We start from the raw sequence: 27,688 nt of genomic DNA on the forward strand, positions 1-27,688 counted from the left end.
ATTCCCCCCACACCCACCCCACTATACCTGGCTTCCCTTTACATGTTTTTACGGGATTAATAAAATAAGCTGCCCATATTCAAAGTGACAGCTGCTATACTCTCAGACATGCAGTTTTACATGTTTCCCTGCCTGCATGCTTCCTATGGTGTGTATGCCCCTGTTTTCTGGGGTGTGTGTGTGTGTGTGTGTGTGTGTGTGTGTGTGTGTTTGCAGGTCTGGAGATGGAACACAGGGGCATTTGACCTCCAAGCCACACCCCTGCTCTATTTTTAATTCTTTATTTTGAAACAGGGTCTCACTGAGTTGTGAAGGGCCTCACTACATAGCTGAGGCTGGCCGTGAACCTGAGATCCTCCTGTCTCAGCCTCCCGAATGCTGGGATTACAAGAGAGTGGGCCACCACACTGGGCTCTATTTTATTTATTTTCAAACAGGGTCTACTTAAAGTATTGCTAAGTTGCTGAGGCTGGTTTCGAGCCTAAGATACTCCTGTTTCTGCCTCTCAAGTACTGGGATTGGAGCTGTGCGCCGCCACACCCCACTTCAAGGACTTCTTCTTTTCTCTGTCTTTTTATTCAGTACTGGGGATGGAATCCGAGGGCACTCTATCTCGGAGCTACACAGCTGCAGCCCTGTATTTCATTCTTTATTTTAAAACAAGGTCTAAGTTGCGCCTCCCAAGTACTGAGATTACAATTTCAAGCCTGCACCATCACACCCGGGGTTTTTGTTTTTTTTTGTTTTTGTGGTCCTGGGGATTGAAGCCCGGGACAGTCGGCCTCCGAGCCACACCCCATTCCTAATTTCTATTTTTCCTTTTAAGCAGGGTCTCGCTAAGTCGCGGAGGACCTCGCTAACTTGCTGAGTCTGGCTTCGAACCTGCGATCCACGGGTCTCGACGCCCCAGGCCCGGGGGCTCCAGGCGCGCGCCCCACGCCCAGCTTCGCAGACCGCTAAGAAACGTGGCCATTCAGAGGCCCGGGCCTCGCGGGCGCGGCGGGGCCGCGGTTACCTTCGGCCGGGCGCGCGGGCACCTGCCACACCTCCCTCCCGGCGCCGCCCCTGCCCGTGGCTGGGCTCCACGAGCGGACGGGGGCGCGGCGCGGCCGACCCGCGGGGGCGCGGGGCCGGAGCTCGGTGGACTTTACCCACCCCGGCGGCGTTCGCCTTCCCAGCTACCCGGCCTCCGGCCACCCCGCTCCATCCCTCCTGGAAACTCACCCAGGCGCTTCGCGGCCGCCCGCGCCGAGCTCGCTCTCGGCGACCTCACCTGCCGTCGCCGCCCGCGGACGAGCACGCCGCGGAGGGACCTGCGGGCCCCGCCCCGACCGCACCCGCGGACGGACCCACTTCCGCTGAGGGGCCGGGCTTGGGAGGAGGCGTGGCGGCGCGTCTCCAAAAGTCCCGGATGGAGGCGGGCGCGCGACTAGACTGAAGGCTGGGCGGGCCCAACGCGGATCTTGTTGCCTAGCAACCCGCACCGACCACTCTCATCATTGGCTGGTGCTTGTGGGAGGGGCTTGTGTATTGGTTTGAAATGCGGGTCCCGGGGCCCCCGCAGGGTCCAGTCCGAAAGGAGGAACTGGTGCTGGCCGTTGGCGCATGCGTGCGTCTAGGGGGAGGAGCTAACGCGTGTGAAGAATTTTAATTACGTCTAGTGGGCGTGGCCTGCGCCTCACTGGCTCCTGTGTCGGTTGCCGGTTGAGTCCAGGGGCGGGGCCGGGAGAGGGGCGGGGCCTGCGCTGGGGGCGGGTGTGAAGGCGCGGCTAGAGCCCGAGCAGGCGCCGTTGGTTGGTGCGCGTCGGGAGGGCGTGGCGCGGGCGCCGCCGTTGGTTGGCCGGCGGCGGGCGGGGGCGGGCCATGGCCCTGCTGTTGTGCCTGGGCATGACAGCGGCGCTGGCCCGGGGCTGCCTACACTGCCACGAGAACTTCTCAGAGAAATTCTCCTTCTACCGCCACCACGTGAATCTCAAGTCTTGGTGGGTGGGCGACATCCCCGTGTCGGGGGCGCTGCTCACCGACTGGAGCCAGGACACCATGAGGGAGCTGCACCTGGCCATCCCCGAGGAAATCAGTGAGCGGGGAGCCGGGAGCAGGGTCGGCTTGACGGCCTCGCGGTATCCCCGGGCCAGGTCGCTCACCTGTGGTCTCCTTCCTGCAGCCCGGGAGAAACTGAACCAAGTGGCAGACACCGTGTACCAGAAGATGGATCAGCTGTATCAGGGCAAGATGTACTTTCCCGGTAAGGGGCAGAAACGGAGGCAGGCTTCCCCGGGCTCGTCCACCGCCTGGTCCTGACCTGCCGCCTCTGCGTGACCCCTCAGGGTATTTCCCCAATGAGCTGCGATCCATCTTCCGGGAACAGGTGCATCTCATCCAGAACGCCATCATTGAAAGTGAGCAGAGAACTCGGTGGTGGGATGCTGCCCTCCCTCCCCTGCTCAAGCTCCTCCGGGCTGGGAACTAGCGCTCGGAGATGGCAGCCAGCCCAGGGCTCAGGGCGAGAGGAATGGCTCTCTAGGAATACCACCGCCCCACTGGCTCCTCTATCTAGTTCTTTGGAGGCACCAAAGTGTTACAACTGCCCTCCCCTGGGGGCCTGCTCCAACCCACTCTGGAAACGACTCCAGGACTAATTCCTTGTGGGTCTTTGACACACATCATGAAACCCAGATGCGGTTGTGGCCCATGTGGCCGGCAGATGGCCCCTGAGCTTTTTGGCTTGGCTGGGGGTTAGGCTGCGCCTGGTAAGGATGTGCTGTCTTGTTCCTCCACAGGCCGCATTGACTGCCAGCGTCACTGTGGTGAGTGAGCCTGGGCCCAGGCTGAGGGCGCGGTGCAGGTGGCCCGGGCTGGGAGGCCGGGGAGCCCGCCGCCACCTCTGCTGTGTTCCAGGCATCTTCCAGTACAAGACCATCTCTTGCAGCAACTGCACGGACTCGCACGTCGTCTGCTTTGGCTACAACTGCGAGTAGGGCTCAGGCACCAGCCTCTGCCTCTGCCTCGGGCCTTGCTGTCCCTGGGGTCCTGGGGCTTGTCACGCGGGTGGGGGGCCTGGGGCTCGGCAGCCTGCCACCTCCAAGGCCTGTGTTCCCACAGGTCGTCGGTACAGTGGGAGACGGCTGTGCGTGGCCTTCTCCATTACATGTGAGTTGGGGTTTGGGGCACGCACAGGCTCAGGGACAGGACACCGGACAAGGCCACCCAGTCCCTCACTTCAACCCCACTGTCTTCATAGAAATATATGGCACAAGTAAGTCCCCCCCTCCTCAAATCCAACACACCTTTTGTCCGAGGCAGTGTGAGTACGCCTGGGGCGCGTCAGCCCCCTCCTCCTTCAAGGGTCTTCCTCTCCAGAGAAGGGGGCGGATCACTCTGGCTCATGGGTCCCCAAAGAGTCTAGGCTACCCTGAGCTGGTGGTCAGCACCCCAGTGAAGGTATCCGCGGGCCAGAGACACAGGCCCAGCCTAAACTGGGGATCTAACCAGAGGCCCATCATGTCTTTCAGACAGGACACTCACGCCAGGTAAGGCTGCCCTGGCCTTCTGGAGGGGGAGGGCAGAGAATGACGGGTACCTGGGGTCCCCCAGGCGAGTGGGGAGCGGTCAGGGGTGTCGGATGGGGTTCTCTTTGCACCTGGGACGAACTGGATGTCGGCTCTGCAACCTCTCGTGTGGTCATTTTGAGAACCAACCACACTTCTTCCTCCACCTCCCCTCCTGACATGCGCAGAAACACCCCAGCCTTGTGAGTAACCGGGAAGGGAGGCTGCACATAAGCAGTGTTCTCCAGGGGCAGGGGTACACCTTACCCAGAAACCCAAACCCGAAGGCTAACAGGACCCCTCACCCCCACAACCTCTTATAAGAACAGGCGGGGACCCACCTGTCCATTTGGGAGGAGGCCGGGGGCCCCCCAGCCAAGGCCACCAGTGGGGGCAGACAGGAAGGGCTGAGGGCAGCTGGTTCCCCTGCAGCCTGATATCACCAAGCTTCGCCTGCCTGGAGCCACAGCACCTGGCCAACCTGACCCTGGAAAATGCCTCTGAGTGTCTGACCCAACACTGAGAGCCGTCACCTCACCCCCAACCTTGATAGGCAGGAGCCGGCCTGGCTGGCCCGCCCTGTCCTGTCCCTCTGGGGCGAGTTTGCTGCTGCCCCAAGTCTCCCCTCCCATCTCCAGAGAGCTCAAGCTGGGCCTGAGCAGGGGAGGGGAGGGAGATGAGTTTGTATATACATTCGGACTGGAAAGGGCCGCAGAGCTGTCAGTTAGGACAATTAAAAGTGCCCTGACATTTCTCAACCGAGGACAGTTTTGTTTTTTGTACTGGGGATGGGACCCAGGGGCATTTTATCCCTGGCCTATACCCCCAGCCCTACTTTTTATTCTTTATTTTAAAACCGGGTCTCACTGAGTTGTAGAAGGCCTCCCTAATTAGTAGCTGAGGCTGTCCTCAAACCGTGATCCTTCTGTCTCAGCCTCCCAAATGCTGGGATTACAAGCGTGTGCCACCACAGCCGATTTCAGAGGACAGTTCTTGTGATGCAGGAGGAGCTGCTCCAGGGGCTTGAGGAGTGGGTGGTAGGTCTCCAGAAAAGCCTAAAGGTCCCTTCCTGGGCAAGGTGGGTCCTGGCCGCAGGCCAGTGGACGCAGGGAGCCTGGGCCAGCTGACGCAGAGCCACATTCCGAGCTCCAGAGACCCCACGCATTTCGCCCTGCCCCATCTGAGCATCTGCAGGCAAATGCCTGGAGGCAGGCGAAGGAAGCCAGTGGGGAGTTTTGATGCAAAATGAGACCGTGCTGGGTGAGAGCCAAGCCAGGTTTAGCATGTTTGGGGATTCCGGTCACTGAAGCCACGCGTAGGCCAAAGGAGCCAAGGACTGCAGGCTGTGACAAGCAGACCTGTCCTGCCTGCCTGGTCCCAGTGTGTGCTGTCCATCTGCACAAGTATTGAGGGCCCGGCATGCGGGATCTTCCTTTGCGGGGGTGACCTCTGTGGTGACATCTCAGGCCACGGTGGTTCCCTTGCTGTGCATTGGAGAGGGCTGCTAGGACCCAGGGATCATCTTCAGTGCCTCCAGAAGCTGGCACCAAACACGCCATGCTGTTGCCAACACTGACATCCGAGGGCTGCCTCTGGGGCCCCTTGGGTCCTGGCCAGGGGCTGGTGGTCACAGGCCTGTGGTGGCGTTCTGGGACAGCGCGGCCCCGGAGAAGGCGCTGGTCGGGGCGCCTGCTGGGTGGTCTCGGTCTAGCCTCCTGCTCCCTGTTGGGCCTCGTCGGCCGTGGCAGCACTTGGGATTTAAGTTGTAGAAGACACGAGGTTCTCTGTTCCATCGTCCTGGGTCTGTGTGGGGCCATGAGGCCGGTGGCGACGCGGAGAGCCAACAGCTGCAGCGCTGGCTGCTCTCCTGCCGACCTCTTGCAGCCCCCGTCCCAGCTTTCCCCGTTAACCCCGGGATTCCCAGGGAAGAGTGGGTGACGCGCCCCGTGGGGAGGGGTCAGAGGTGCCCTTGCCCACCACGGCCTCCAGAGCCTCAACTGCACACGGGGACCACTGCCCCCCGCGGGAGCAGAGCCGTGGCCTTCCCGGGCCTGCTGCTGGCCCCGGCCCAGGGTGCACAGGGCGCGGCAGGCGCTGGGCGTGAGAGTCTGCTTTGCGACTTTATTTGATCATCTCGACACAGAATCATTACAGCAGCGTGATATGTCTCTTCTTTATCCGGGAATGTCGATAGCAAATAAATCGTTATGTAACACATCATACGATTTCAAAGTTCTAGAATCACGGTTTGGGGTTCTGTAATAGATTACCCTACATGCTAAAGTGACAGTTTTCATCAAAAGGAACGGCTAAAACATCGGGGAGAACCATCATCTCTGAGGGGAGTCCGGCACACGCCCGGCTGCCAGGCGCCAGGCCCGCGGGCCCCTCCCCGGCCGGGCTGCTCTGCCCAGCAGGCGGCTTTGCGGGGGACCCGGCCCAAGCACCATCCTGCCAGCGCCTGGGACACCCGTTCCCTGCCCGGGGCACCCAACCCAGGTGTGGGGGCTTCTGGGCCCCAGCGGCACCTAAGGTGCGAGGCGGGCCAGGCCTTATGGTGTGATGAGCCAGCGGGGCGTGGAATCGCATGACGCCACCACACGCCCCAAACAGCCCAGCAATAATCGGTCCCATCCCTGCTGTCAGTGACTGCTGCCCGGCCGGGCCCTGCTGCCTGGCTGTTTCGCCTTCGCGGGCTCTAGGGCTAGGAGCTCGGTGATTCACCTCCCCACAGGGGCTGCCAGGAAGGCTCTGGGGGTGGGACAGCTGGACCTCCACCAACCCCGCCCTGTCTCCTGAGCACCCTCTCCCCGGTGCCCCCGGGCCTGCATGGCGCCTGGGCAGCCCCCGTGGCCACACGCGCGGAAGTCGGCCCCCCTGTAGGGGGGAGCGGAGCGGGGAGAGCCCCTTGCTGGTCTGAGGACTGGAATGGGGCTTCTTGCCGGAGAAGAGTGGACAGAGTCAAATAAAAACGGGTTCAGACCAATGCGACACAGGACCGTGATGTCTACGCAGTGGCTGATGGAGTTAAAGGAAAGCGCGGCCCCGGGGACGTACGCGTGACAAAGGAGGCGAGGGCTGTCTGTGGCGGGGCCTCCCTCCGTGCCACTAGCACTGGGCCAGCGTCCCCTTCATCTCGTCCAGCAGGCTGCTCAGCAGCGTGGCGTCGCTGCACTTGCCGTCCACCGACACTGAGCTCTCGCCCTGCGAGGACCAAGCAGAGGTGCCGCACACCTGCGCTGAGCCTAGGGCCGCGCGACCTCTCATCTAAACCCAGCCCTACTTTTTTATTCTGAGGGTGTAGCTCAGAGGTACAATACTCCTGGGTTCCATTCCCAGTATTGCAAAAATAGTTAAATAAAAAATAAAAATAATGTGTTCTTTATTTTGAAGCAGGGCCTAAGTAGCTGAGGCTAGCGACAAACCTGCGATCTGATCCTCCTGTCTCCGCCTCCCAAGTACTGGGATTACAAGCGTGCCAGTGTGCCTGGCCTGAACTGTACTTTTATTCGTGTGTGTGATACTGGGATTGAACCCAGGGGCATTCCATCTCTGCTGCACACCCACAGCCCTGTTTTGTTCTGTTTTGTGGTAGTGGGGATAGAACCCAGGGGCCCTTCTATTTCTGGGCTACACTCCCGACCTATTTTGTATTTTATTTCGAAACAGGGTCTCACTGAGTTGCAGAGATCTCACTAAGTAGCTAAGGCTGGCTTCGAACTTGCACAGTTCAACTGTCTCAGCCACCCAAATGCTGGGATTACAAACGTGTGCCACCACGCCTCGCTTATTCTTTATTTTGAAACAGGATCTAAGTTGAGGAGGGCCTCACTACTAAGTAGCTGAGGCTGGCTGTGGACTTGAGATCCTCCTGTCTCAGCCTCCCAAGAACCGGGATTACAAGTGTGTGCCAGCACACCTGGCTGCCCTGTACTTTTCTTTTTGTGGTACTGGGGATGGAGCACCATCACGCCCAGCTTCCCCAGCCTATTTTTAACTTTTTTTTTTTTTTTGTGTGTGTGTGTGTGTGTGGTACTGGGGTTCCTGGAAGCCCTTCTAGCTCCAGGCTACACTCCCAGACCTATTTTATACTTTTTAATTGAAAACGGTCTCTTAAGCCAGCATGGCCGGCTTCGAACCTGCGATCCTCCTGTCTCCGCCTCCCAAGCGCGGGGATTGCAAGCGTGCGCCACCACGCCCGGCTAACTCTTTTAATTTTGCAAAATGCTTTTCTACGCACGGTGCTCCGATAACCATTACAATGTGATGGGTGAGATGGCATTTGCCCTACTCCCGTCTCTCCCGGAGGGGGCTAACCAAGGTAATAGGCCAAGAGGGCCCAAGAGTGGCAGGTGGCCTTGGGGTACCAGGATTAAGGAGCCCAGAATCGGCTGCCGGTTCAGCTTTCCTCTCCAACATCCACCCTCCCAACTGTGGGCCCCAGAAACCGGGGACACCATGGAGGGCTTGGCAAGGCAGGGCCCGCCCTCGGACCAGGGGACGTCAAGTGGCCGCCCCAGCCGGGAGCTCACCTTCTTCACTAGGAGGCAGACGTGGTGGCCCTGGATGGAGCGGCTGTACATGGAGGCGCAGGAGTCCACTCGCTCTACAACTGCAACGGGGCAGGGGTGAGGCCGGGCCCTCCCCAAGGGCCCGTCCCAGGCTGCTCTCGGCCAGGCTCCGAGAGGCTGCCGGAGCAGGGGCGGGGGCAGAGCGGCCAGGCCTCTGGGGCACAGGCCTCGCTGGGCTGCTCTGGCCAGGGGCAGGCGTGCGGTGCAGCCAGGCTGGCCGAGGAGAAACAAGCATGTAAGGGCCGCACAGCCTCGGGCTCGACACATCCCTTACCGGAGAAATGGTGGTGAAAACAGATCTTTGCCAGAAGGTTCTGGAAGGACATACTAATGCCATCAACTTTGATTGAGCTCATACTCAGGTCCCCTGACTCCAGCAACTTGGCAAAGGCGTCACTGTGGGAAGAAGCAGGGCAGGGTGGGTGACTTCCAGAAGCACCGGGGGATGGCCCGCCTCCGTGCCGGGGCCGAGCCCTGGGCTCTTGTGAGATGTGATGGGCCTGGAGGGTCCTCCTGGCAATTTGCACCCAGCGCTTCCAAATGTGACTGCTCTTGCGAGTCAGGCCATTAAAAAGACCACCGAGGCAGTAAGGCCATCGGGGTGGGCCCTCCTCTCATCTGACTGTTCTCGCATATGAGATCACCAGGGCACAGCAGCACATGTCCGTCATCCCAGTACTCGGGAGGCTGAGAAGGAAGATTGTAGGGTCAGCGCCAACCTCAGCAAGTCAGAGAGCCTCAGCAACTTAGGAAGACCCTGTCTCAAAATAAAAAACTAAGAGCCGGGCGCAGTGGACACGCTCGTCATCCCAGCACTCGGGAGGCTGAGACAGGAGGACTGCAGTTCGCGGCCAGCCTCGGCTATTTAGTGAGGCCCTTTGCAACTCAGTGAAACCCTGTTTCAAAATAAAGAATAAAAAATAGGGCTGGGAGTGTCGCTCAGAGGTAGAATGCCCCTGAGTTTCATCCCCAGTACCACAAAAAATAAAATAATAAAAATAAAAAATTAAGACGGAGCCGGACATAGTGGCGCACGCTTGTCATCCCAGCATTTGGGAGGCTGAGACTGGAGGATCGCGGTTCGCGGCCAGCCTCAGCTACTTAGTGAGGCCCTCCGCAACTCAGTGAGACCTTGTTGCAAAACAAAAGAATAATAAAAAGTTGTAGCTCGGAGGTCAAATGCCTTTGGGTTCTATCCCCAGACCCACACACAAAAAAATAAATAAATAAATAAATAAAATGAAGATGGATGTGGTGGCACATGCCTTTAATCCTAGTACTTGGAAGGTTGAGACAGGAGAACAGGCTCAAGAACAGCCTCAGCAGGTAGGAGGCTCTCATCAACCTAACAAGACCCTGTTTCAAAATAAAAGTAAAAAGCCAGGCGTGGTGACGCACGCTTGTCATCCCCGCGCTTGGGAGGCAGACACAGGAGGATCGCGCAGGTTCAAAGCCAGCCTCAGCTACTTAGGCTCTCAGCAACTTAGTGAGACCCTGTTTCCAAATAAAATAGAAAAAAGATCTGGGAGTATAGCCCGGAGGTAGAAAGCTTCTGGGTTCCGCCCCCAGTACCAGCAAAAATAAAATAAAATAAAAATAAAAATAAAATAGTGCTAGGTGTTAACTCAGAGGTCAAATGCCCCTGGATGCAACCCCCAGTACCACATACACGCCAAAACAGCCAGGCGTGGCCACATGCTTGGAATCCTAGTACCTGGAAGGATGGCCTCAGCAATTTAGTGAGGCTCTTAGCAACTTAGCTAGACTGTTTCCAAGTAAGAAAATTGGTCCGGGGGTGTAGCTTTTCTACACGTTCCTCCGATAACCACTGAGATGCGATGGGTGAGATTACAATACCGCTGGACTCGATTCTCAGCACCCCACATACAGTGAACAGGCAATCAACTAAATGAGTAAGCCAGGTGTGGTGGCAGGTGCTGCTAGTCACCTTGGGGAGGATGAGCTAGGACGATTGCAGGTTTGAGACCAGCCTTGGCCAGTTAGCAAAATCCTCAGTAACCTATCAAGATCCTGTTTCAAAACAAAAAATAAACCAGAACGCCGGGCGTGGTGGCGCACGCTTGTAATCCCCACGCTTGGGAGGCGGAGACAGGAGGATCACGCAGGTTTGAAGCCAGCCGCGCTGGCTTAAGAGACCCTGTTTCCAAATAAAAAAGTTTATTATAAAAATAGGTACTAGGAATGTAGCCTGGAGGTAGAAGGGTTTCCAGGAATCTCAGTGCCACCAAAAACATAAACAAAAATAAACCAGGTGTGGTGGCGCACACTTGCAATCCCAGTACTTAGTACTTCTCATGCTGAGCCAGGAAGATCACAGGTTCAAAGTCAGCCTCTGCAACTTAGAACCTGTTTCAAAAATAAAAAATAATATAGGCCTGGGGGTGTAGCTTAGAAGTAGAATGCCCCTGGTCACCACAAAAAATAAATAAAACAAAAATTTTTTTGGCAGTACCAGGGATGAAACCCAGAGTCATTCTACCTCCAAGCTACACCCCCAGCCCTATTTTTTTATTCTTTATTTTGAAACAGGGTCTTACTAAGTTGCAGAAGGCCTGCCTCCTTAAGTAGCTGAGGCTGGCCACAAACCTGCAATCCTCCTGTCTCAGCCTCCCAAGTACTGGGATTACAAGCGTGTACCACCATGCCTGGCTGCAAAATTTTAAAAAAGCTATTCGTGTAAATTATTATAATTATTATTAGCCAATATCTCTCCTATGTAAATAAACTGATTAAATAAAACAAAATATCAATGTAGGAAAAAAAGGGGGGGGGTTAGGGGTCAGGGATAGAGCTCGGAGGTAAAATGCCTATGAGGTTCAAACCCTAGCACCAAAAAATAAGTCGCTGATGTTGGCTTCAAAGCTCGATCCTCCCGTCTCAGCCTACCAAGTACTGGGATTGCAAGCGTGTGTCACCACACCTGGTTTCTTTTTTCTTTGTTTTATTTATTTTTTGTTTTGAAAGAGGATCTTGTTTTTTTTTTTTTTTTTTTTTTTTTGTGGGTCTAGGGATGAAACCCAGGGGCACTTGACCTCTGAGCTACACCCCTGCCCTATTTTTTATTCTTTATTTTGAAACCAGGTCTCACTAAGTTGCAGAGGGCCTCACTAAGTGGCTAAGGCTGTCTGCGAACCACGATCCTCCTGTCTCAGCCTCCCGAATGCTGGGATTACAAGCGTGCGCCACCACGCTCAGCGAGGATCTTGTTTTGAAACTAGGATTACAGGCGTGCGCCACAACGCCCACTGGAAGAGATCAGGAAGAACAGGTGCAAAGGGACGGCCCGGCGGCCTGAGGGACGATGCCGCCTGCGAGCAGGGCGGGTGGCTCTGTACGGCCTCTGGGCGCTGTGTCCAGGGCTGGGCGCCTGTCCGTGGCACCCGGGCCGTACCTGTAGCAGGGTGTGGTGACGAGGTACGAGCTGCAGCTGAAATGCAGCCTGAAGTCCAGCTTCTCATGGGTCGCCCCGTCAGCGTCCTGTGGTAGAAGGCGGATGCTGAGTGGGGGGCCCCGGCAGGGTGCCCCGGATAGGCACTGGCCTCCAACTGGAGTACCCAATCCCCCCGGGCACGGGACACAGGAGACACGGAGCCCGCAGGGCTGGGTGCCGCAGGCCACTGGAGTGGGCCCCGGCAGGCCTGGCCCAGCAGTGCACACCTTGGCAATGAAGGACAGCGTCCCCTTGAGCTTCTGGGCCATGACGATGCTCTGAATGGTGAACACGAACTGGGCTTCGTTGGAGACGCCTGGCAGGGCGAGAAAGAGCGGGTCCGAGTCACGACTGGGCCTCGGCCTGGGGCCCAAAACCTGTCCCCAGGGTGGGCCCTGCGGCCACGCGCGGCCTGTCTCCGAGGAGCCACCACGCTCTGGCAGGCAGCTGAGCCCCCACCAAGCTCTCTGCAACGCCAGCTCGGGCCTGTGCGGGGCCGGGCTCACCCGGGGGCAGCTGGAAAGGCACGGGCACGCCGTCGTGGACGGAGGAGCCCTCTGGCCGGGCCATCTTGCTGTTGAGGGAGTCCAACACGTTCAGCTCCATGTTCTTCAGGAAGCTGTCGCTCTGATTCTCCAGGATGACAGACACGGTGACCTGGCTGTCCTTCTGCAGGTTGGCCTGGATGTCGTATGTCTGCAAGCAAGGCCCGGGGTCAACAAGGCAGGATGCCAGCCCCAGGGACAGGGCCGGGGGCCACCAGCTCCTGGCCAGAAGCAAGAACAACTGCTTGTCTGCCTTTGGAAGGCGCCGAGAAGGGAGGCCCCGGGCCTCCCCGGTCAGAGGTGCGGGGAGGGCGGTGTGCAGGCCGAGCAGGTGTTCCTCCTACACGGTCACGAGCGCTTGACTGCTGGCTCCCCTGGGACAGGCCCTGCGCGCCTACCGCTGCCCCTCAAGTCTCACACCCTCCTTTGCTTCAACAGAGGCCAGCTCCGCCTGCCCCCGCCACTCACCATCTTGATGTACGAGTTCTCGGCGAGGAGGCAGTAGCTGGACATGGGCTGGGGAGAGAGAGACGTGTCAGCCGTGGGCGACAGGGACCGAGGGGCTGCCCAATGCCGGGGCATGAAAGGCCACTCGAAGCAGGCATTGGTGGCACCAGGCCCAGTGTCATGGTGGGAGCCATGAAGGACCCTGCAGCCCGGAGCGTGGCCCTCCAGAGCCTGGCCCAGGCCTGTCCAGCCATAGGGCAGGAGGGCAGAGGCAGGCCCCTCACCGGCAAGGGCTCCTCCTCGGCCGCACCGTTCTCCACCGGCTCTGCCGCCAGCGCCTCCGGCTCGGGCCGCTTCTTTCTGGACCTCCTCTCCTCCTTGGACCTCTCCTTCTCCGTCTTGTGCTTCTTTTTCTTGTGCCTAGAGGATTTCTGGAACAGGGAGTCCAGGCTTAGTGCCCAAACATCCCACCCAGTGCACCCCAGCGTTCTCCCCCTCATGTCTGTGGTGGGGAGATAGGGACTAACCACGGCAGGGTAAGGGACAGCGGGCGCCCAGGTCCAGCAGGGCCTGGCCAAGGCCGGGCCTGGCTGAAGCCAGGACCCAGAAGGCACAGGCCAGCAACAGGAGCTGGTGCGGCTTTGAGGACTTGGGGGAAATACACGGGGATAAACCAGCAAGAACGTCAGACACGGGGCCCGGCCACGGCAACCCTAGGTGCCCAGAAGACATGCCCACAAAGACAAGTGTGCAACAGCTCATAGTAGCACTGTGTAAAAGAGGCAAAGACGTGGCAGCAACCCGTGTCCACTTAATGGATGGAGGAGCGCGTGGAGGCACAATGGTCCAGGCACGCGCCGGAGCATCGCTCAGTCATGAAGAAGAGCGAGGCTGACGCACGCGGTGCGCGTGGGCCCAGAGGACATCAAGCTCAGGAGGAAACCAGCCATAAAGGCCACGCAGTGTGTGGCTCCGTGACAGGAAGCGACAGGAACAGGCGAGTCCAGAGACAGGAAGTGGCTGCCAGGGCCTCTGGAGAGGGGACGGCGGGGATGCTTATGGGGACGGGACTTCTTTTGTGATGAAAATGGTTTAGAACCACGTGGAAGGGGTGGTTGCGTAACTCTGAAAATTCACTTAAATGAGTGACTCGCACACAATTAAAGACTTAAAAGACTGTAAGCTGGAGCCAGGCGTGGTGGCACACGCGTGTAATCCCAGTAGTTGGGAGGTTGAGCCAGGAGGATCGCAGGTTCAAGGACAGACTCAGCAAACGGTGAGCCTCTCATCAACCTAGCAAGACCCTGTTTCAAAATAAAAATACGATAGGGCTGGGCGTGTAGCTCAGAGGTAGAACACCTCTGGATTCAATCCCTAGTGCCCCCAAAAGTAAATAAGAATAAAAAATTGTGAACTAAGCCAGGCGTGGTAGTGCATGCCTGTAAATCCCAGTACTTGGGAGGCTGAGACAAGAGGATCACAGGTTCAAGGCTAGCCTCAGAAATTTGGCAAGACAGTAACTTAGTTCAAAACTAAAAATAAAATAGGGCTGGGAGTACAGATTGGAGGTAGTGCACTTCTGGGTTGAATACCAGTACTAAAAACAACAACCAAAAAGACTGAACTAGACCTCAATACACCTGTCACTAAAACTGGTCACGATGAGACAAGAAAAGCCCCCCGAGGGCCCGTGCGTGCGTGCGTGCGGTGGGCGTGCAGGGCCGCCCCCAGCCCACGCCAGCCCTGCGCCCCGCCTTGGCGGGCCTCGGGGACACAGGTGTGCGCGTGCGTGCTCACCCTCTCTAGCTCACACTCTGCATTCTCCTCGTCCTCCGGCTCCTCCCTCTTGGGGCCCTCACTCGTGTCCTGAGAAGAGGTGACTGCGTTCACGCCAAGCTCTTCCTGCAGGGAGCCGGGAGGGTTGGGGTTCTGAGAGGGGTCCCAAGCTGCAGGAGGGGCTCTTGGCTTAAAAAGGGAGAGAGAACGCCTTGGGCACCACCCCCAGCCAGTCCCGAGTGACACGATGGCCCCAGCTGTCCCCTCCTGCCTCCTTCATCCCTGGCCAAGTGCTAGGGGCACAGGGTGGGTAGTCGCCAAGAGCCGAGGGTGGGGAGGCCTGCAGAAGGCCCCACAGAGAGCACCTCCCACCGATCAGGAACCCGTAGCTCCTGGCTGCACCCAGGACCTGCGGTGAACACCCGCCCACTCCTGCACCAGTGCTTCGTGAGACCTCGGGGGCTCCAGCCCTTACCGTGGACACAGCAGGGGCGGGAGCGGCGGCAGGTGGCGGGGTGGTGGACAGCCAGAAATCCAGGTCCTCACCCTGGAACCAGAAGACAGGCTTGCAGCTGGGGGGAAGGTGGGTAGGGCCAGTCCCAGGGTGCCAGCCCCACACCTCCCTCCCGCCCTGCTCTGCCGCAGGGCCCAGGTCAAGCCCGCGGCGCGGCCTCGGGTGCAAAGCTGGTGCTAACGGAGCGTCCACAAAGATCCGAATCTGTGCGGACCCCGCCTCCAGCAGCCGAGATGTCAGCACGGCCAGAGTGAATGGACACAACACACACTGTGCGGGGCTGACGAGGCCGTGACGGCGGGGCCAGGGCGGCTGAGCAACACCGGCGCACGTGCAGGTCTTAAACCCCTTCCTTTCTCTATGTGAGGTCTGTGGAGGCGCCGCCCGCGTGCTCAGCTGGCGATGGGTGGTCTCCCTGGGCACGCTGGGAGGCCTCCTTCTCAAGACTACGCGGGCTGCCCCGGAACTCCAGGCTGCCCGGCCCCGCCCGGCCCCTCTAGAGGACACCGGCACCAGGCGCAGCATACCTTCTTCACCTTTTTCTTCTCTTTCTCCCTTTCTCTCTCTTTGTGTTTCTTTTCTTTCTTCTTAGGTTTCTTGCTCTTCTTTTCTAGCGTGGGAACATCCTCCTTTTGAGGGGATTTTGAGGTCTCGGCGTTTCTGTGTTTCTGGATGGGCAGCTTCTCACTGTCGGCTAAGGGCCTGGGGGAGGGGGAGGTCACTGGGCAGAGCCGCGGCCCCTCCCTGGACTGCCGCCCTGTGCGGACTTCCCGGGTCAGAGCAGGGCGGCTCCACCCGCCCTGTGCTCCGTCCTCTGACCTGAAGCCTTCCCCAGCACCCCAGGAGTGCAGACCCCAAAACCAAGGGCCCTGGAAGCAGGGACTCTGCCTGGCCAAGGTCTCACCCCCAGCGTGGCCTCTGCCTGTGGCCCCCATAGGGTGTCCAGCCACGCACTGCCCTCACTTACTTATCTAGGTCAATATCCAGGGCCCTGTAGGGGTCATTGGGGTCTTTGTCATCCTCGTCGCTGGGCAGGGCATTCTGAGGGAGGGAGGGAAAATGCAGCATCCGGTCAACAAGCAACCAGAGGTGACCTGCCAAGCCCCCCACCCACCCTTGAAGCAGGAGAACCGCCTGGGCTGGTCAGTTCCACACCCAAGCTGCCGGGCCTCCAGGAGGCCATGGGAGGGGCAGCAGCCTTGCGAGGAAGGTGCGTGGGGACGCTGCTCAAGCCGGCCCTGCCTCCTATTCTCTCTGGAGACTGGGACCGCGCCAACTGGTCACTCTCTCCACCAAGAAAGACAGGAGGCGGGTGTGGGGGCGCACGCTTGTAATCACAGCATTTGGGAGACTGAGACCAGAGGATCGCGGTTCGCGGACAGCCGCAGCTACTTAGTAAGGCCCTCTGCAACTCAGTGAGACCGGGTTTCAAAAAAAAAAAAAAGAATAAAGAATAGAAAAAATAGGGCAGGGGGTGTGGCTCAGAGGTCGAATGCTTCTGGGTTCCATCTCCAGACCCGCCAAAAAAAAAAAAAAAAAAAAAAAAAAAAAAAAGTTGCAGGAAGCTCAATGCACGTGGCCCCGTGCGGCGGGCCGGGGAGGACAACACACGCAGGGAGCTGAGCACAAAGCAGGCGGCAGGAGCTGACCTCGGGCATCTCCTCGGTGACGATGTCCACCTGCTGCGCGGGGGCGATGTCCTCGTCGCTCTCTGTGGGCAGCGAGCTGTGGCGACGGTGCTTGCCCTTCTTCTCCTTCTCCTTTTTCCGCTTCTTCTTCTTGTCCTTCTCCAGCCGCTGCCGGTGCCTGCGCTCCTCCTCCAGCTTCACGTACTGGTCGGACATGGGCATCCCTGCGGGGGCGTGCACTCAGCCCAGCCCACCTGCCCCCCACCTGCAGCGGGCGCCACCTCGCGGCAGAGCCGGGGGCCTGCAGGAGACTCTGAAGGACTGGTGGGGAGGCCAGCAGGGAGCCCTGGGCCCTCGTGGTACATGCGCTGCCTAGAAAGCAGTGGACACTTGCCTGGGACTTTCAGAGGAACCGAGAGGTCAATCTGCACCACGGGTATGTGCTCCACGCCTGGCGTATCTTGGTAGCGCTGGAAGAGCGATTCCAGGGCATCAGTGGCGTGCATGGGGGTGTGCACATGGAGGCCGTGCCTGGGCATGTGCAGGCGTCGGCCAGTGTGAGGAGAGCTGCCAGGGGCCCCAGCAACCACACAAGCCCCAGAACACAGTTCTTTTTTTTGTGTGGTACTGGGGGTGAAACCTACAGGCTTTTTACCTCTGGGCTACACTCCCAGACCTATTTTAATTTTTATAACAGGGTCTCACTCAGTAGCTGAGGTTGGCCTTGAACCCCTGAGATCCTCCTGTCTCCGCCTCCCAAGCACAGGGATGACAAGCGTGCCCACCACACCCGACTCACGGCTCTTTTTTTTTTTTTTGGTGGTACTGGGGGTGGAACCCAGAGGCTTTCTACCTCTGGGCTATACTCCCAGACCTATTTTATATTTTATTTGGAAACAGCCTCACTAAGTAGCTGAGACTGGCTTCGAACCTGCGTGATCCTCCTGTCTTAGCCTGCCGAAGTGCGGGGATTATAAGGTGGTTCTGGGGATTGAACCGATGGACATTCCACCTCCATGCCACACTCCAGACCTTTATATTTTGAATCAGGATCTTGCTAAAATAAGGTGCTAAGGGTCTTGCTAAATTGCTGAGATTGGCCTCGACCTGTGACCCTCCTGTCTTAGCTGGCTAGGAACTGAGATTACAGGTATGTATAAACTAGAAGCAACCATTTTTATCAATTTTTTCTATCTGAATCCATTTTTGAGCCAGGTATTTGGGAGGCTGAGACCAGAGGATCACGGTTCGCTGACAGCTTCAGCTACTTAGTGAGGCCCTCTGCAACCCAGTGAGACCCTGTTTCAAAAAAAGAAAGAATAAAAAATAGGGCAGGGGGTGTAGCTCGGAGGACAAATGCCCCTGGGTTTCATCCCGACCCTCCCCCCTCCACTAAACACACACACACACACACACACACACACACACACACACACACGAATCCAGTCTTGGTTTTTTCCAAATTATAAAAGTAAGCCGGGCCAGGCATGGTGGCGCATGCTTGTAATCCCCGCGCTTAGGAGGTAGAAACAGGAGGATCGTGCAGGTTTAAAGCCAGCCGCGCTGGTTTAGGAGACCCTGTTTCCAAAAAAAAAAAGTATTAAATAATCTGGGAGTGTAGCCAAGAGGCAGAAGGGCTTCCAGGAACCCCAGTACCACCACCAAAAAAAAAAAAAAAAAAAAAAAAAAGTAAGCCGGGCGTGGTTGCGCACACTTGTAATTCCAGCATTTGGGAGGTTGAGGCTAGAGGATCATAGTTTGTGGACAGCCTCAGCTACTTAGTGAGGCCCTTTGCAGCTCAGTGAGACCCTGTTTCAAAATAAAGAATAAAAAGGCATGGTGGTGCACGCATGTAATCCCTGCGCTTGGGAGACAGACACAGGAGGATCGCGCAGGTTTGAAGCCAGCCTTGCTGGCTTAAGAGACTCTGTTTCCAAATAAAAATATAAAAAGTAAGTGTCTGGGAGTGTAGCCTGGAGGTGGAATGGTTTCCAGGAACCCCAGTACCACAAAAAAAAAAAAAAAAAAAAAGTAAAAAAGAAAGAAAGAATAAAAAATAGGGCTGGGGGTGTAGCTCAAAGGTAGAATGCCCCTGGGTTCCATCTCCAGAGCCGCAAAAAGAGAAAAAGAAAAAAAAAAGAGAGAAAAGTAATAAACAAGCATAAGCTTCCTCAGGGTTCAACATGGTGGGTCACCTGTGACAGCCATTCACTCCAGGACCTGCCCGAGAGTGACAGACACAGCAGCCACCGCAGGCTGTCAGTGCTGAACAGCCGGGCAGCCGGGGCGCTGGGAGGGGTGCGCCAGAGGCAGTGGACGCCGCCTCTGGATCAAGCTCTAAGCCCTTCCAGTGTGCGATCCCTCCGAGGCGATCCCTTCCCATCCACAGGGTCAGCTGGGCACCTCTCTCAGCCGGAAGTCAAGCGCTGCGACAGGAGGCGTGGCTGCTCACAGCTCTCCGCAGCAGCATCGGCCACTGGGCCGATGACGGGGCAGGGAAACCCAGCACTCTCCTGGGACCCGCAAGGCGGTCAGATGGTCAGGAGGGGAGCGGTCTGCCCCAAGACGTCCAGAGACTGGCCTCACCTTTTGTGGGGATGGAGAACTCTTGATGTAGAAGGGATTGTTGGCTTGCTCCTGCTTCCGGGCCTCCCGGCGCTGCGGGGACAGGCTCGACGTGAACACAGGTCACCCAGGTGCCAGGCCACCTCCCCCGGCTCTGAGTCCCCAGCTGGGGAGGCTGAGTCTCAGGCTGTTTTCACTGTCAGGCTCTTACTAACAGGGAAATTGAAGCCCCAGATGGGAAAGAGGAAATGTCCAGGAGGTGGGGACACCGCTCCACCTCCAAGACTGGGCTCAGAAAGGAGGTGACCTGCCCAGGCACCTGACTCTGGGGGCAGAGCACGAGGAGCCCTGGATCTGTCAACCCAAGCCAGGGCTCCTGCTCACCAGCTCTCTCTGCAAGGCTCAGCTTGGAGGACACAGCAGCCATAGCTGAGCGCTCCCTCCCGCTGCAGGGGCTCACGGGAGGGCTGCTCCTCTCCCTGCCCTCTTGTTCCTGGGGTGCGGGGGGTTGCACCCCACCCCTCACAAGCTACACTTCACCGTGGATGCACTGAAGAGGGCATGAGCCGAGATGAGGCCGCCCACGGGCCCTGTGCTGGAGGTCGCTGCCTGTCGTCGGACCCTATCGTCAAACACCTAACTCTTTGCTCCAGGATAGCTTGATCCAAACCCCTGCCCTGAGATGACATCCGGGCCCTGGCGGAGGCTCACCCGTGCCAGCTCCTCCTCGTCCTCGGGCTGCCGGTGCCGGCTGTGCCTCTGCTCCTCCTCGTGGAAGATGGCCTTGGGCTTCTCGTCCTCAGACTCGCTGTCCGAGGGCGGCTCATTGATCCAGGCGTCTAGGTCCAGGCTGCATGGGCAGGGAGGTCACACAGTACCTGCTGTCATCACCATGGGTGTCCACCCTGTGTGGGGCACCTCATGCCTGTCCAGCCCGGGACACCCCTGAACACCAGCACGCACCATCTCCATAGGCCAGACGAGGCAGGGACACTACTGCCCCCACAGGGCCAAGAACACAGCCCAGGAGAGGCCGGCCACCCCTCAGAGGGACGCCACACGCAGTAGGCCACCCTCAGTCTGGCTGCTCCCAGAGGTAAAGGGTCGAGGCAGTGGCACCAGACCCTTGTGAAATCAGCAAGGCCGGGGGTGGCCTGCCCACAGAGCTCTTCTCGCCCGATGGCGCAGCCTGGCCTCAGCGGGGGGAAATGGTGAGCCCCCTTCAGCCAGCTGCGGCACCCCCGCCCTCCCGGCCTCCTCACCCCTCGGGGACTGGGACCTTCTTCTGGGCCTTGGGGGCCACTGGGTTCAGCTCCCCGGCAAAGAGGGCGCTCACTTCCTCTGCCACGGGCACACCCTTGGCCTGCAGCTTCTGGACGTGCTTGACCAGCTGCAAGATGCAGGACGCCTGGGGAGGAACAGTGGTCAGAACGGGGCTCCAGGCCAGCTCAGCTCTCAGATGGCCAGGCCCCTGGGACAGCGATGCCTGGCTACTCCGAGGGAGCCCACTGGCCACAGACCCCGGCCTGTCTCCATAGCCCTCTCTTTAACAGATGGAGAGGGAAAGAGAAAGCCCAGGGTTGGTCGTGACAGGAAGGGGCTCCATGTATGCAAAATGCCCTGGGCCCAGGTCTGCACCAGACCCCAGGGGCACATCTGTGGGTGCCTCAGTGTCAGCTCAAAGTTAGACGCGACAGGCCTGGCCTAGGTGGCCCAGCTCCTGGCCAGTCCATGAGGCCTCAGGCAGAGCTCTGGACTCCGCCATCCTCCCCAAGTCCTACCGATGAACCTCCAGCCCCAGCTGGGATGAAGCCACGACACTGGGATTTCACCATCTAGTTTTGGAAAAGGCCCCCCATGAAATGGCCACTGTTGGGGACACAGACCTGGAGGGTGGCCCAGGACTCTTCCCGAGGCCGGCCCCTCATGGACCCACAGCCCGCGCCCCGTGGATCTCGACGCCAAGACCAGCCTTACCCGCTCCTGCACCTCCAGGTCTGCGCTCTGCACGAACTGGGGCAGCCGCTCCACCATGACCTGGGTGACCTCCTGGGCCGCCTCGGGCTCGGCGGCCTGCTCCTTTTGCAGCAGGATGGACGCGTACAGCTTGACCACGTTCTGCACGTACACGGCCTGGATGTGGCCCGGCAGCGTGGTGACCTTGGGCCGCAGCATGGCCTCGAGTGTTTGGTAGGGTTCCTGCAGGTGCCTGGGGGGCAAAGCCACAGTGAGGCTGCCGCGCACACCTGCTGCGGCTCCTCGCAAGCAGGTGGGGAGCTGGGAGGGGCCCGCGCTCCTCACACACACGGGCGATACAGAGGCCCGCACTCCCCCAGCAGACAGGAGAAAAATGCCCTCCATAGGGAAGAAACCGCAGCAAAGCACGTAACAATCACAGTGCAGCCAAGCAGGAAAAGAAGAAAGAGGACCCAGCAACCCCGCAGCCAGCTCTGGGGACCCAGCTCACGACCTCCCCGGCGGGATGAGGAGGCGGTGGCAACGCGTCAGGCAACGGGATTCGGTAGTAAGCTTTTTCTTTTTTCCTCTTCTGGTACTGAGGATTGAGCTCAGGGGAACTCTACCTCTGAGTTCCACCCTTAGCTCTATTTTTTTATTCTTTATTTTGAAACAGGGTCTCACTGAATTCCAAGGGGCCTCACTAAGTAGCTGAGACTCTTCGTGAACCGTGATCCTCCTGTCTCAGCCTCCCAAACGCTGGGATTACAAGCATGTGCCACCACGCCCGGCTTTTATTCTTTATTTTGAAACAGGGCCTCACTGAGTTGCAGAGGCCTCACTGAGTAGCTGAGGTTGGCTGCCTGCAACACCACCCCTGGCCTGGCTTTATTTTTTATTTTTATTTTTTTACTTTGAAACAGGGTATTGGTAAATTGCTAAGACTGACCTTGAACCTTACAAGCATGCATGGCCACCCCGCCTGGCTTGCTAAATATTTTCCCCATAAGAAAGTGGCAGAATCACAGCTCTGTATCCTGTTTGCTGAACTCAGGGAAAACTCAGGCTAGAACAAGGAAGCGGTCAGGGGCAGCGCCCCTGCCCCGCCTGCAGGGCTAGGACCAGGGCGCAGCAAGCAGCAGCACTACTGGTGAGTCTTATCATCTCCTAAGAGAAATAAACTATCCGGATTTGGGTCACAAGTCTCAAGTATAAGACTTAACAAGCAGGCATCACGGCACACAGGTGGAATCCCAGTCCTAGGGAGATGAGACAAGAGGACTGCAAGGTCAAGGCCAGTCTCAGTAACCTAGTGAGATTCTGTCGAAAAGAAAACAAGTTCTGGGGTAGAGCTCGGAGGTAGAACGACCCTGGGTTCAATTCCCAGTACCATAAAATAAAAAATAAAAGGGGTTGGGGGTAGGGTACAGTCAGAGGTAAAATGGCCCGGGTTCACCCCCCAGTGCCACGCACACGACGACATCAAATCGCGATTTTCCAGGGGGAGATGAGGCTGCAGACACGAGGGCAGGACGGCTGTGGGAACCCCAGGCCCCGTGCTCACTCACTCCGAGAACTCCCCGCAGATCCAGGCAGCAGCGTAGAGCACCTCGCAGATCCCGTTGCGCTGGGTGCTGCTGGCCACCAGGTGGGCGCTGTCCAGCAGTGCGGACATCTGGGACACAGCGAACCGGCGGATGGCCTTCACGCGGATGGCCACGTCCAGCATCTGGGCAGCGATGAGGTGGCCGTGCCGGGTCCCCTCCAGCCGGGTCAGTTCCACCAGGATGCTAATGTACCTGCGAAGGCGGGGCGGTGAGCGGCAGGAAGGGGGACCGCGGGGCCACCAGCCCCCCGGGGAGGGAGCGGACCACTCGAAGTTGGTGATGTGCTGGTAGTTGGACTGGCTGCAGATGTCGATAATCTTGGTGAGCAGCTCGTCACGGTAGGTGGTGCCCTCCGCCTTGTCCACGTGGGTCATGAGCTTCTTAACGATCTCCATCAGGTTCTTCTTGGACACCTGGGGGAGGGCAAGCACGGCACATGGGCGCAGACGCAGCTCCCAAGTGCACTCAGGGGAGCGAGGTGACCCCACGATCCCACGTCCACAGAGGCCCCGGACGACAAGCCTGCCCCATCCCACCGGCTTGAGGCCGCTGTCAAACCCTGCCTGGGGGGCTGGTGAGACCAGCGCCCCAAGGCTCACACACAGCCTCCACACACATCCCTCCAGGAAGCAGAAATGAGAGCACCCAGTGCACGCACCATGCCGTAGAGCAGGTCCAGCGCCCGCAGCCGGATGGACTCATCCTTGTCGTCCAGACACTGCAAGATGAGGTCCTTGTGGGACTGCACGGACTTGGGGTGTGTTTTCAGGATCTTGGACATGGCCAACAGCCCCAGATACTTCACTGTGGAGACGTGGAGAGACCAATAGCCCCGGGACGCAGAGGAGGGGGCTGCGCCCAGGAGCCAGGCCAGGGGCTGTGCACCCAACCTCCCACCCGCAAGTGCAGGCCTCCAGTGCCCTGCTTACTGTCCACCCACGTGTTGCTCAGAGAAGAACGGGCGGCCAAGCCCAAGGCCCGGGGCAGACATGTCCTCTAAACCAGGAGCCACAAGAGAAATGGTAGCCTGGGCCAGCGGCCTGAAGGGCAAGTTTTTGTGGCAAGGCTTCACAGCACAGGGCTATGGCTGCCGATCAGCCACAAGGCAGGGAAGCCATGTTCTCTGGTCCCTCACAGGGAGTTTGGATCCCTGGTTCTAAGCAAATGGGCCTGACTTGAAGCGGCCACCTGAAACGCTGCCCTGCCCTGGGCCCGTGTACCAGCAGGTACTACCGAGCCTGATTCCTCAACAAAACAGGCCCAGAGGGATAAGACAGCTGCAGGGCAGGCAGCAGAAGAAGCCCCGCACCATGTGCCTGCCTGAAAACCCTGGGGGCGCTCCATCCCGAGTACAGTGAGAGCCTGGGCGAGCGCTGCACGGCCCCGCCCCTGCCCCTGCCAGAATCGCCGCGCCATGCGAGCGGCTTCACTGCATTCAATACAGCCCCTCCACATGCCCTTGCCTGGGGCCACCGCATCCTGCCTCTTACAGACAGGCGCACACAGCACAGCCCGCAAAGCACTCTGGAACCTTGAAGCCTGGGTTCAGGATGGACTGCCCGCCTTGTGCCAACAGGGGAGTGGGTGCCGGGCCCAGGTAGGGGCAGGCTTGTTTTGAAGTCAGCGTCAAGTCTGGGCACCAAGTCCCTGATGCTCTACCTAGCGCCCAAACTCCAGAGGCTGGAGGTATGGGAACAACTTACAGTTCTGATCGGAGTCTTCTATCAATATCCTTAATTTCTGAACACAGAGCTGAAAAGAGAAAAATCAACCCTGGTTTCATCTTCTAAAAGCAAGGAAACCTCAGCTGGCCCTGGGCCCGCTCACATCATCACCAAGACGGCCCATGGTTACCCTAAGGTCTGGGACCATGCCCGCTGGTGGCCCGGGGCCAGGCACCTGCAGGCGGGGCACAGCAGGTCCAGGCCTCCCGCCCCAGCCTGCTCTGCAGTGACTGCACAGGGCGAGCTGGGCCCAGGCACTGAGCATCCCGGTCCACTCTGAGCACATACCTGGATGCTGGCACTGTGGTTGGGCATGCCGGAGGACAGAGAGATGAGCACTGAAAGAGATGGCCCCAGGTCAGTGACACGAGCCAGGTGCCACCAAAGCATCCTCTGGCATCTGCCCCTGCCCAGGGGAGGCACGCAAGAGCCCTGCTGTGACTCTGGGAGCGCTTAGCTCAACCGCAGGCCGGAGGCTACATGGTCAGGGAACCTGGATTTGGGGCGCTCTCACCCCCCTAAACTGTTGTTGCAAACTGAAGTTGGCTTTGAACCTGCGATCCTCCTGTCTCAGCCTCCTGGGGCTTCAGAACCCCACATGTGTTGCTAGGGCTGGAGCACATCCTGCGTGACTCTCAGGAGAGGGTTCTGGAAGCCCGGCCTGGTCCCTAACCCACTGGCACACTGTTTCCATGGTGGACTTTGCCTACAGGATGGCTGTGTGCCGAGACCTGGGGTCCCCTGGTGAGTCACCAAAAAGCCAGGGTGGTCTTAGGACCCCAATCTTGCCTGCAGCTCCAGCTCTGCTCAGTCCAGATCCCAGGGATCAAGAAGGCCAAGTGCAATCACACGGGCCAAAAAGGTAGATTGTAGCCCCGAGGGCGTCAGGCCCCTCATCAGAACAAGTTCCTGCGCGCCAGTTGCTGGTATGATCATCTAAATGGCCCTCAGTAAGCCCACTGCTTCTCCTGTACCCCATTCTCCTACCCCATTGCCAAGGCCAACTGGAGCCTGCCGGGACCCACCTTGCTGACCCCAGGTTTGCCTGTGCCCTCCCTGGGACTGTGCAACTTGACCTGTCTCCTTACTTTATTTATTTTGCGGGACTAGGGGTAGAACCCAGGGGAATTCTACCTCTGAGTTACACCCCCAGCCCAAGTTTTCTTAATTCTTTATTATGAAACAGGGTCTCACTGAGTTGCAGAGGGCCTGTGACTGAGGTTGTCTGCGAACTGCGATCCACTTGTCTCAGCCTCCTAAAGGCTGGGATTATAAGCGTGTGCCACCATGCCTGGCTCCTTACTTTAATTCTGTGTGTGTGTGTGTGTGTGTGTGTGTCACTGTGGACTGAGCTCAGGGACCTACTACCTCCAAGCTACACCCACAGCCCTATTTTATTTTTATTTGGAAACAGGTTTCCCTAGGTTGATGAGTCTCACTACTTGATGCAAGTCTCACATCTCCCTGCTTGCTGAGGCTGTACTCTAATCTGCAATCCTCCTATTTCAGCCTCCCAAGTACTGGGATTACAGGCAGGCACCACCGCACCCCCTGACTGCAAACTCCTTACTATGGCAAGCAGCTGTCACAGAGCAGACCCCAGACCAGTGTCTCCTGAATCCCTCAAGCCAGGTCCCCTGGGACTCTGCAGGGGGACCGCCGTGAGCTCAGCTAGCTGCACAGCCGGCACCCCAGGCCCCGCTTCCTAAGGGCTTTGGACAGGGTGGTGCCGGCCACATGCACCTGATCCCACTGAGCCAATAGCCCTGGCTACCAGTTTACAAGAAACACAGGAAGCCAGGAGGTGGCCTGACATATTCAGGGGCAAAAGATCTCCTCCTCCAACAAGCAGATGGCCTGAGAGAGGGGTGGGAGCTTCCACTCATCAACCAGAAGGAAGTGTGTTCACCACACACAACTGAGTCTAGGGCGAAGCCCGAGACAACCAGGGACAAAGAATACCTGCGTGTCCCCATCCACCTGGCCAGGTGCGTCCACGAGGTGTGCAAATCCCACCACATGCAATCGCGCGCGCATGTGTTTGTGTGTGTTTGTGTGTGTGTGTGTGTGTGTGTGTGTGTGTGTCTGTGTGGTGCTGGGGATTGAACCCAGAGGAGTTCTGCCTCTGAACTACACCCTAGCCCATTTATTTTTTTACTTAGAAATGGCCTCGCCAAGTCGCTGAAGTTGGCTTTGAACCTGCGATCCTCCTGTCTCAGCCTCCCAAGTACTGGGATGACGGGCATGCGCCCTCATGCCCAGCTTCGCTGCACGCAATCTTTTGCTGTAGAACCCACACTTGAATACCCAGTTGATGCCTGCATTGACTCTGATGGAGGGGCCCAGGAGCAAACGGGTGCTGGTGGCGGAGCTGCCACAGAAAGATGCCACGCCTCTCATATTTCCAAAGGGAACCCAGGACAGGCTGCGCTGAGAGCTGTGTCAGAGATGCAGAAAGACCCCTGGCATCAAGGGCGGAGGGAGCCGGGCAGCCTGACTCCAGGGGTGTCTTCAGGGGACTTCACGAGCTGCCAGCTGTTCTCTGCTCGGCTTTCTCCCGAGCTCCAGCAAGGGCACCCACCTGGCTCCCATGCTTCCCAGCTCGGCAGCATCTGAGCAGGGCGAGGCTCCTGCTGATGACAGCCACCCTCCCAGCGGGGGACCCTGGAAAGCGTCGGGTCTCACCTGCGATCACGGTGTTCACACATTCGTAGAGAAGGGACATGGCAGACGTGCTAGAGGAGAAGAGAGCAGCGTGAGGACTGAGGCCACGCCAGACGCGCCACGGGGACGCTGCTGGACGCCCCGAGCCACAGGCCGCCGCTGCCCCGCACAGCACGGCCCCGGGCAACGGTCACGCTAAGTCAGCTTCCGGGGAAGGATGTTGAGAAATCCTCCTATCCCAGCCCACGGTCCAGCTCTCTTCCGTCTCTCTAGTCCCCACTCCATCTTATTGAAGCATTACAAGAGAATTCACTAACGCCTTTGTCTAAGTTCTTTTTTAAATTTAGTTTATGTGTTTGGGTACTGCGGATTGAACCCAGAGGCACTCTATTTCCAAGCTATAGACCCAGCCCTTTTATAAAAATTTTGAAGCTGGATGTGATGGCACAGGCCTGTAATCCTAGCACTTGGGAGACTCAAACGGGAGGATCGCAGGTTCCAGGGTAGCCTCAGCAACCTAGTGAGACCCTGTTTCCAAGCAAGAAATAAAATCAGTCTGTGTGTGTAACTTGGAGGTAGAATACCTTTGGGTTCAATTCCCAGTAAAACACACACACACACACACACACACACACACACACACTCTCTCTCTCTCTCTCTCTCTCTCTCTCTCTCTCTCTCTCTCTCTCTCT

The 27,688-nt window shown here is 58.2% G+C and overlaps 2 protein-coding genes across 4 annotated transcripts in view; one reads left to right on the forward strand and one right to left on the reverse strand.

The window, feature by feature from the left end:
* Nucleotides 1-1,835: 1,835 nt before the first annotated feature.
* IZUMO4 (IZUMO family member 4) lies at nucleotides 1,836-4,182 on the forward strand (the record flags this gene model as incomplete). Of its 3 annotated transcripts, none has more annotated exons than XM_080713169.1 (8): nucleotides 1,864-2,077; nucleotides 2,165-2,245; nucleotides 2,328-2,399; nucleotides 2,781-2,807; nucleotides 2,899-2,974; nucleotides 3,103-3,150; nucleotides 3,242-3,256; nucleotides 3,966-4,182. In XM_080713169.1, the coding sequence occupies 8 exons, from the start codon at nucleotides 1,864-1,866 to the stop codon at nucleotides 4,069-4,071; spliced, it is 639 nt and encodes a 212-aa protein (XP_080569295.1). In that variant the 3' UTR covers nucleotides 4,072-4,182. The 3 variants fall into 3 exon arrangements, with proteins under 3 accessions (XP_080569297.1, XP_080569295.1, XP_080569296.1); XM_080713170.1 differs by having other exon boundaries at nucleotides 3,981-4,182; XM_080713171.1 differs by lacking the exon at nucleotides 3,242-3,256 and having other exon boundaries at nucleotides 1,836-2,077; nucleotides 3,924-4,182.
* A 2,474-nt stretch (nucleotides 4,183-6,656) lies between these two features.
* AP3D1 (adaptor related protein complex 3 subunit delta 1) overlaps nucleotides 6,657-27,688 on the reverse strand; it is a gene marked incomplete at both ends in the record, with an annotated part of 57,577 nt that continues 36,545 nt past the window's right edge. Inside the window, 24 exons of the mRNA XM_080713898.1 lie at nucleotides 6,657-6,752; nucleotides 8,081-8,160; nucleotides 8,394-8,515; nucleotides 11,532-11,617; nucleotides 11,798-11,886; nucleotides 12,077-12,266; nucleotides 12,584-12,631; nucleotides 12,847-12,993; nucleotides 14,360-14,464; nucleotides 14,814-14,885; nucleotides 15,380-15,554; nucleotides 15,820-15,893; nucleotides 16,502-16,704; nucleotides 16,875-16,950; nucleotides 19,067-19,138; nucleotides 19,757-19,895; nucleotides 20,308-20,453; nucleotides 21,023-21,254; nucleotides 22,570-22,800; nucleotides 22,873-23,021; nucleotides 23,267-23,412; nucleotides 24,312-24,360; nucleotides 24,621-24,670; nucleotides 27,018-27,067. Coding sequence (XP_080570024.1) covers nucleotides 6,657-6,752; nucleotides 8,081-8,160; nucleotides 8,394-8,515; nucleotides 11,532-11,617; nucleotides 11,798-11,886; nucleotides 12,077-12,266; nucleotides 12,584-12,631; nucleotides 12,847-12,993; nucleotides 14,360-14,464; nucleotides 14,814-14,885; nucleotides 15,380-15,554; nucleotides 15,820-15,893; nucleotides 16,502-16,704; nucleotides 16,875-16,950; nucleotides 19,067-19,138; nucleotides 19,757-19,895; nucleotides 20,308-20,453; nucleotides 21,023-21,254; nucleotides 22,570-22,800; nucleotides 22,873-23,021; nucleotides 23,267-23,412; nucleotides 24,312-24,360; nucleotides 24,621-24,670; nucleotides 27,018-27,067 — 2,827 coding nt within the window. The remainder of the gene's footprint in view (nucleotides 6,753-8,080; nucleotides 8,161-8,393; nucleotides 8,516-11,531; nucleotides 11,618-11,797; nucleotides 11,887-12,076; nucleotides 12,267-12,583; nucleotides 12,632-12,846; nucleotides 12,994-14,359; nucleotides 14,465-14,813; nucleotides 14,886-15,379; nucleotides 15,555-15,819; nucleotides 15,894-16,501; nucleotides 16,705-16,874; nucleotides 16,951-19,066; nucleotides 19,139-19,756; nucleotides 19,896-20,307; nucleotides 20,454-21,022; nucleotides 21,255-22,569; nucleotides 22,801-22,872; nucleotides 23,022-23,266; nucleotides 23,413-24,311; nucleotides 24,361-24,620; nucleotides 24,671-27,017; nucleotides 27,068-27,688) is intronic.

The sequence above is a fragment of the Muscardinus avellanarius genome, assembly GCF_963383645.1.
Source record: "Muscardinus avellanarius genome assembly, chromosome: 16".
In the NCBI taxonomy this organism is placed as follows: Eukaryota; Metazoa; Chordata; class Mammalia; order Rodentia; family Gliridae; genus Muscardinus; species Muscardinus avellanarius.